Below are 8,547 nucleotides of genomic sequence, written 5' to 3'. Positions count from 1 at the left end.
AGGGGCCAAAAAGGTGAGAGGCCCGGGTACCCAAAAAAAAAAAAAAAAAAAAGTGACTAGATTACAGTGAAAATAGAAAAAGTGGTAGTTGCTTTTTCAATAACAATAATAAGAGTAATAATAACAATCGCAATAATAATGATAATTATGGTAATAAATGTTCAGTTCACAATGCTGTGATTATCTAAGTTCCAGTAAGCAGAAATAGAATAACCTTGTACGTTTGTTACCTGCTTCGTCTTCAGCAAAGGAGATGAGAAATCTGCTGTATGTGCTGATCGACCCTGGGAAGGCACAGGACTCAGTGTTGCCCAGGCACATGTCCTGTTTCTCCCATTTCTTGGTTTTTCTATCTTCCTGCAAAGCCATAAGTCGACTAGATGAAAAGCAAAACCTTATATTTTAGGAATCCATATTTCCACCCTGCAGGATATTTTTTCCTCCTAGGATCAAGGAATCCTTGACTACCAGGAGTGAGTCTCCCATAGGAGACCAATAACTAGCCTCTCTCAGGAATCAAAAGAGCTGTTGCAGAAATATTTCAGTCACCCACTTGCCCTAGATGGGGAAGTTCACTTGCTATTATAAGAGGAGCTTGGTGCCCTGTGAAGGTTGCACCACTACAAAAGACTAATCTAATTTTTATTAACTGGTGAGTTGCTCAACACCTCTAAGCCTCTATAAAATCTATCAATCTATAAAATGGGGGATGGTAAGAGAATTTACCATAGGCAAGCATTGTGAATGTTAAATAAGATAATATATATAAATATCTCACTAAGTGTCCGGCATATAGTGAGGGCTCAAAACCAATAGCTGGGGCTCAGCCTTACTCTCTGCTCTACAAGAACTCTCAGTCCCTTCCTTCGGGCAGCCACACAGGGGTCAGTCTATCACTTCTTCATGCTCTTTTCAATCCCCTAACCTGTCTATATGGGAAGAGAGAGACAAGGCAGAAAGGAGAAGGAAAGAAGGCAGCATGGTAGAGTGAAAGCAGGAGTGTGAGATCAGTTAGAACTGAGCCGTTCATCTGACCAGATATCAGTAACTTAACAGCCTTGCGTCACAGCTTCCTGCAAGGATGAGAATTCCCGTGTTCATGGTAAAGGGCCTGGGATCTAATGGTCACGCAATAATCAGAGGCTGCTATTACATTTAATATACTGATATTATCTAAAATCATTTCTCAAACCCTTACGGCTGCCGGCCTTTGCTTACCCTCTGTAAACTCAAGCAAGCATGGTTCCAGGTATAACCGTAAGGTGGGTGGCTGTAGCCATGAAGAAGCCATGGACTCAAGAAGCTAACTTGGGTTAACCTCAGTAATCAACAATGACTCCTTTATCATCATTATAAGCTAGTAGCTCTAAACCCAGGAAAGCTCCCCTGTATCATCTCAGAGGACTGATTGGCAACATTTTGAAACACAGTACATAGCTGCAGATTCTCGTGGGTATGCCTCACCTCTCCGATTTGGGATCAGCTTTGCTGGGATCTGCCCGAGAAAGCTTCATCTCACTAATCCGGATCTTTTCGACCCTCTTCTTGCCCAGACATGAATAATAAATATAGAACTTGCGGTTGCGGTGGAATTGGGGATGAAAAGCCAAGCCCAGGAAGCCTCTCTCATCCCCCATCCAGGGAGTGATCAGCACGATGCTCTTGAGGTCCAGGAAGGGTTGCTCCAGGCGACTCCCATCAGGCAGATAGACCCCCACCTGCTCGGCCACGAGGAGGCGACGGGTGCCGTCCCCAGCGTGGACCATGGAGACCGGGTTCCTCAGCCCGCTGGCCACAGGCAGCCCCGAGGGTCCTCGGCCACCACCCCCAGGTTGCGGTTGAGATGGTCACTCCTCAGGACGTTAGGGAAGCAGTGGTCCTTGTCGGGAAGGTTGAGGAGCTATTAGAAGCGCGCGCCATCCTTTTCATGGGGATTCCTGGAGGTGGCGGTCATTGGTGACCAGGGAGACTGCGGAGCGGCAGTTAGAGTGGAATGCAGAGCAGTAGTCAGAGCAGAGGTCGGGAAGGTTCCGGGGGGGCGTCCGCGGGTTCTCAGCATCATAGCGGTGGGCTGCGCAGGGCGAGCACTCCTGGAAAAGAAGAGGCAGCTCAGCCCCAGCGGGCAGACGGACCACGGTGGAGCTGGAACCAGTTTTTGAGCAAACAGTAGGAAAAAAGATCTGGGAAAGAACCAGGATTCTGGAGCTCCTGTTACCAACTACTGGTAAAGTTCCTCTCTGGGACCCAAATTTTCTACCCAGTTAATGCTTCTGGAAAGCAGAAAGGAAAAAAAAAAAAAAAAAGCCTCATATTCATTACACCATCTCTAGCATTTTAAGTTCATTATTGACATATAGTTTTATTAAACGATCAATTTTTTCTAAAAAAGAGAGAGTACCAAATGTCTCCATCTTTCCCTTTATCCTAAATGCTGTGTCTGTAAGATTTAATTTCTTTCTGCACATCTGAAGCAATGTGGCGAGGGTTTTACATTTGTTGAATCTCACTGTTGGATCCGTAGTGTTAATAACTTAATTTTCTGTGCTTTTCCATATGTTCAAAATATTGTATAATTTAAAAATAAAATTATCAAAGTGAACACGCTACATCATTCCCAGGGATTAGGCATCTAGCAATTTCTTCCCTTATTTATTAAAAATATTGAAGTGTTTAATATACACAAAACACCATGCTCGGAGCCACACAAATTTAAATGGTGGCTATGGGGCCATATGACTGCTCTTTACAAACATACAAGGACTGTGAACCAAAGGAATATCTGCTACTCGGGCCTCCCTAAACTATAGCGTTTTCTAGGAGGAAAATAGAATATTGTGGGCAGACAACCAACTCTCAATAGTGACGAAAGGCAGAGGCAAGTGAGATGAGGAAAGTAAGAAAGACCAATTTAAAGGGGGTAGTTTGGAGCTGTGGAGTAGGGCAGGGTCCTCTGGCCCAGAACCCACTTCTGGTCACTCATGCCTCCCCCAGGGCCGTCTCATTCACATCTGTTCTCTCATCACTTTAACAGAGGGACCAGCAGCGTTTCTCAGATATGTTGAGTTCCCCATTCTTTCTTATTTCAGCCCTGATTGCAGACTGCAGAGCGACTTCTTGGTTATCAGAAAGAGCAGAAGAGAGAGCCCAGAGACTCACAGCATCTCTCCCTGGGCTGTTGTCTGCTTCTATTCAGGATACGTGTCAGAGCTGCTGACAAGAAGCCATACGAACCGCTCTGAGTCCCTGGCTGAGCTGTCCACCCCTGGGGAGTAGAAAGAAGAGAGATGGAAGACAAAAATAAGGATGAAATACCCAGGAGCAAAGGAGGCTGTGGACATAAAATCACTACCATGGCACACTCTTATGCAGCAATTTAGAGCCTGCACAGTTGCCTTTTACTCAATCAGCTCAGTAACTATCATTTCTCTGTCTTAGAAAATGAAGGCCCGGGCTTCCCCAGTGGCGCCGTGGTTGAGAGTCTGCCTGCCGATGCAGGGGACACAGGTTCGTGCCCCGGTCCGGGAAGATCCCACATGCCGCGGAGCGGCTGGGCCCGTGAGCCATGGCCGCTGGGCCTGCGTGTCCGGAGCCTGTGCTCCGCAACGGGAGAGGCCGCAACAGTGAGAGGCCTGCGTACCGCAAAAAAAAAAAAAAAGAAAATGAAGGCCCAGGAAGAGTCTATTGTGTGCCAAGCAGTGTCCTCTGCACGGGGGCTATGACAGTGAGCAAGGTGTACAAAGGCTCTGTTCTAATAGGCCTTATGCTTGCCCCAGGTCAGAGAACCATTGAGTGGATGGGCGAGGGCTGTTGTGACTCTACTTTGGCGTGGTGTGATCCAAAGGGCACGAGACTTGGAGCCTGAGCCTCCGGATTTGTGCCCCGACACTGTTTGACCTTCAGTAAGTCCTTTAAAACTCCTGATTCCTCATCAGTAAAATGGGGGTCCTAGTAGCTGCCTACAGGATCATTGCTGGGAACACACCACGTGTGGGGGGGAAGAAAGAGGGAGAATAAAGTTGTGAATTTTAATAGACACTTGTAGCTTATTCTTTTTTGTTTCATTTTTGGTTTTGTTTTTAATTTTATTGAAGTATAATTGGTTTACAATGTTGTGTTAATTTCTGCTGTACAGCAAAGTGATTCAGTTATACATATATATATTCTTTTTCGCATTCTTTCCCATTATAGACATGTGTAGGTTATTCTTATTCCTCAAATTCTTAAAACTGGAGAGCTGTTGAATTTGGCTTTCTGAAACCTCACCCAAAAGGGAAGGGGGAGGCAGGAGAGAGGGAGGGAAGAGACATTTTTATCAGGGGAATATCTCAGAAATTAAGAGTCTCAGTGTTGCTCATAAGAGCCCAGCTTCTGCCCAGATGGTTTTCCCAGAGTTAATTCTCCAGGAAACAGACAAGGGGTGGAACCCGAGGTAAGAGAGGACAGCCCGGAGCGATGCCTCACAGGTGGCTGGCTTCTGTGCCAGCCTCTTCTATGTTCCCTTCACTGGGAGTTGGGGTGTCCCGTTGGCTCTGGAATCACAGCAGGAGAGCCAAGTAATTGTGCTGACATGCCCAGGCAGGTCTCAGATCAAAGGTCTGCCTGGATTTGCTGTGTCTCACCCCCAGCACATCATGAGAACACTCCTCCTCACAGCAACCTCTTTCACCTGCTCTCCAACACAGACTCTCCCCTGTACCCCTGAAGCCGCAACTAAGAGTCCACATGCCACAACTAAGAAGCCCGCATATGGCAACTAAAGATCCTGCATGCTGCAACTAAGACCCAGCACAACCAAAATGAATAAATATTAAAATAAAAATAAAAAAGAAACTACAGCAATCAATTTTACTTGTCTCCATTCTGTAGGTAAAGAAACAATGAAAGCATATGATAAACCCAGGATTCAAACCTAACAGTCTCCTGAGGCCCTACCCTTGGCAGAAATTCACCAAGATTATTACTGCCTATGGGACAGGTGCACTCAGTCCATAGCTTTCATAAATTTTCATTCAGTTCTACTCAGTATTTAATAAACCAGAAATTCTGTTAGGTGTTGGTGATATGGAGATTATTAAGGCTAGGTAATATACTACTGAGAAAGACAGATGTACAAAGACCATTAAACAATGTGGTGATTTCACAAGAGTCTGTATGGGGAGGGATCAGTGAGGACACAGAGAGGGAACCTTCCATGCCCAGGAGAAAGGATGGGTGATGGATCCCCTCTATTCTTTTTCCTGCTCCCTAGCTCAGGGAGCTACAGGTTATAAACATGACTAAACTGGAAGGCAGTACACAGAGTGTGACCTTTGGAACCACACTGATCGGGTTATAGTCCTGGAGCCAGCACCTACCAGCTGTGACCCTGGGCAAGTGACTTAATCTCTGAAGACACCACTTTCTTTCTTGTTAAGATAGGGATAATTCATAGGACTGCAGTGATGAGATGATGAAATGTAAAGCCCAAAGTGCTTGATAAATTTTAGCCATTATGACTCATGAAACTAGCTTTTAGTGGGCTTAAAAAAATTTCACAGTTGGAAAAAATTTCACATTGCTCTTATTGCACAATTAGATACAAACATTTGATAACCATATCTACTCATTTCTCCTTCATTCTCACCTCCATCCTGCTAGGGACCATGAGAATTCATAAATCCTATTTTAGAGTTTTTGACTATAGGTTTCAGGAAGTAGATGCCCTGATAATCTTGGCTTAGGTTGTGAGATTCTGTCCACATCCTCTGGGAATTTCACCCTTATAGTGTTGATCTTATACAGAACTCCTTTACCACCCAAGCATGGACTCTCAGTGGTGAAGCCGACCCTATTCATTGGTAGTTTTCACTTGCTTTACTTTGGTTCTGTGGGGCACCTACTTGTTTCACACAAATATTATAAAGTTGGGTAGTTATTTGTTGATAGTCATTTATTTACGAAGTATAAAATATCGAATTATTGACAAAGCATAATTTGTCCCCTAATTTTCTGACAGATGGTTTGAAATTGGTAGGAATATAAGCCAATGGGGAAAACGTGCGGTTTGCCACCTTAATATCGGACTTGCTCTGAAGTTAAGGAGCCTTCATGGAACTCAAATACTAGTTATCTGAACAGTAAATATATATGAGCCAAGACAGTTTTCAAGAAGCACTTACTCCACCAGTTACCACAACATATTAGAAAGCTCAGCTGATATTCCAGGAAAGTTGTTCTTGGCTTCTGAGCAAAGCTTTCCAATGGGCTTCCTGTATGACCCTGGGACACTATTTCTCCACTGTCCAGCTACCTACTTTTGCATTCTGGTTTCCAAGAGAAAGGAGAGGGACACAGTAATTCTAGAACATGTCTTAGATTGCTATGCAAGGCAAACAAGCAAAACCAACAAAGCTAGAATCCTTTAAAGTTAGGCCAGTGCCAGCTAAAAGCAACCAGGCCCCTCCTACCCTCTCTGACCCAAATGAGTCCTCCAGAGTCAAAGGTAGCTCTCTACCAGAGGTCACTTAACCCCACACTGCCATGTCTTACTACCAAAAGAGAAAGAGAAGGAGTTCTTCTCTAAATCCTTCTCTGTTTCCTCAACAGAATTCATCACCAATATGTTCTTCATGGTGGTAAACCTAACATAGATCATTTGCATCTAAAAGAATACACACGCTCATTTAACAGTCCCACAAGTTATATTTCATTACACAATTATCAGAGGCAAATTATCTGCAAACAGCAATAACTGCTGTAGAGCTATATGCTCTGATTAAACAAATATATTTTTATTTGAAGATTATTCCTTAATAAATGTTACATTTAACAGTACAAAAAAAAAGGAAAAATATATTTACAAAGGGCAAAGGCAATGAGACTGTTTCTTCAGCTATAACCGATAGTAAAAGAAAATATAACTTTTTCATAGCCAAATAAGCTACCTTCTTAAAATATCAAATAAATAAATACATTTAAAGCTATCAACTGAGTTACTATTCTGTAGCTACTAATCTGAAGTAACTAAAATTCAGTATCAGAGTCCTGGATTTACAATGCTGTATTTTTTCACTGATTTCTTCATCTGCTTAATTTTCTTCTTTAAGACTTGATGATCTTGTTTTGAAATATTCCGAAAGTATCTACAACCTAAGAAGCAAAACAAGGCAAAATAAAAAGTTTTAATACTTATCATCAAATTCTTCAAGTATATTTCTACATTTTAAAAATTTTGCTTCAACTCTGGCATACTGATGATTCTAAAAGTAGAAGGATTTGTATTATCTACACCGATATGTCTAAGCCCGTTCTCAGAGCTGTCACCAATGAAATGTACTGCTTCCTACATACAAAAATATTTCTGATGCATCATAATTAAAGCATATACTTTAGCTTGTTTTCTACCTTCCCTCCTAAACCTTAGTTAAGGTGATATGCATATTATATATATTCATATATTAAATGAGCCTTCTCCAGAAGCAAACTACTAGAGCTTCCTTCTCAATGATAAGTTGGTAAAAGAGCCAAAGATGCATTTATGACAATAAGGAAGTTCTCTGTAGAAAACCCTGATGTGAAGAATTAGAATAAACAAATCATAGGTTAGAAGAAATCAAAAATTTAATCTAGTCATTCCTGCCATCTAGCAGGCAGCTGGATGGTGATCATGCAGATATGCCAAAGGTGCCAAAGGTGCTCATCAGAAGTTCTACCTGCTTTTCATAGTCTTACAATGCTAAGAGGATCACTGGTTAAGTATTTCAGAGACATGAATCAAATTCCTGTAAGAAAAATGTAAACTGGATATTATAAGAGATTTTCTCTATTTAACAAATGAGACCATAAAAAACATAGGAAAAATTAATTTTATTACAGTCTCAGTTTGCATTTATTCATATTCTCTGGGAACTTGCTAGAATATATATTGTACCTAGAGTAACAATTTTTTTTTTTTTTTGCAGTACGCGGGCCTCTCACTGTTGCGGCCTCTCCTGCTGCGGAGCACAGGCTCCGGATGCGCAGGCTCAGTGGCCATGGCTCACGGGCCCAGCTGCTCCGCGGCATGTGGGATCCTCCCGGACCAGGGCACGAACCCATGTCCCCTGCATCAGCAGGCGGACTCTCAACCACTGCGCCACCAGGGAAGCCCTAGAGCAACAATTTTATTATCCCTGAAAATAGTAAGGTGAGAACTGCTAATATTTTATTAGCTGGGAAGCAGTGGCGTGTGTGGTGTTATATAATAATTTGTGTTTCTAAACACATCTACCACTTTAGCAAAAACAAAATACTTTGTACACAGATTTCTGCTTCAGTCTAGAATACAGAAAACTGGAAAAAACTCTGCTACCAATCTAACACAGAGAAAAAGCCAAATAAACTACAATTCCTAACTTCAAGCCCACCAAGCTAGTCACAGGGCAGCCAAGCAGCCTGAACTGTTGGGAGGAAAGGCCCCTCCAAGGAGAAATGGGCCTGGTTCACCTTGAGCAGAGCATGGGAGGAAGGGCAGCCACCGTACCCTACTCCAAGCTCAAAGCAAAGGGAGGCCACGACTAAAATTTGAAT

The 8,547-nt window shown here is 42.9% G+C and overlaps 2 protein-coding genes across 3 annotated transcripts in view; both read right to left on the bottom strand.

The window, feature by feature from the left end:
• HHIPL2 (HHIP like 2) overlaps positions 1-2,980 on the bottom strand; it is a 10,289-nt gene extending 7,309 nt beyond the window's left edge. Inside the window, 5 exon segments of the mRNA XM_024750496.1 lie at positions 231-376; positions 1,465-1,798; positions 1,801-1,930; positions 1,932-2,142; positions 2,967-2,980. Of these exon segments, the coding sequence (XP_024606264.1) occupies positions 231-376; positions 1,465-1,798; positions 1,801-1,930; positions 1,932-2,142; positions 2,967-2,980 (835 nt within the window).
• Positions 2,981-6,754: 3,774 nt separating this feature from the next.
• The window catches only part of TAF1A (TATA-box binding protein associated factor, RNA polymerase I subunit A), a 34,403-nt gene continuing 32,610 nt past the window's right edge, over positions 6,755-8,547 (bottom strand). For both annotated transcript variants that reach the window (XM_024750480.1, XM_024750481.1), the window contains exon 11: positions 6,755-7,128. In XM_024750480.1, coding sequence (XP_024606248.1) covers positions 7,016-7,128 — 113 coding nt within the window. In that variant the 3' untranslated portion in view covers positions 6,755-7,015. The remainder of the gene's footprint in view (positions 7,129-8,547) is intronic.

Source organism: Neophocaena asiaeorientalis, unplaced genomic scaffold (genome assembly GCF_003031525.2).
Source record: "Neophocaena asiaeorientalis asiaeorientalis breed wild unplaced genomic scaffold, Neophocaena_asiaeorientalis_V1.1 scaffold430, whole genome shotgun sequence".
In the NCBI taxonomy this organism is placed as follows: domain Eukaryota; kingdom Metazoa; phylum Chordata; class Mammalia; order Artiodactyla; family Phocoenidae; genus Neophocaena; species Neophocaena asiaeorientalis.
The sequence above is the reverse complement of the archived record's forward strand: the minus strand, read 5'-3'. Positions and strand labels throughout refer to the sequence as shown.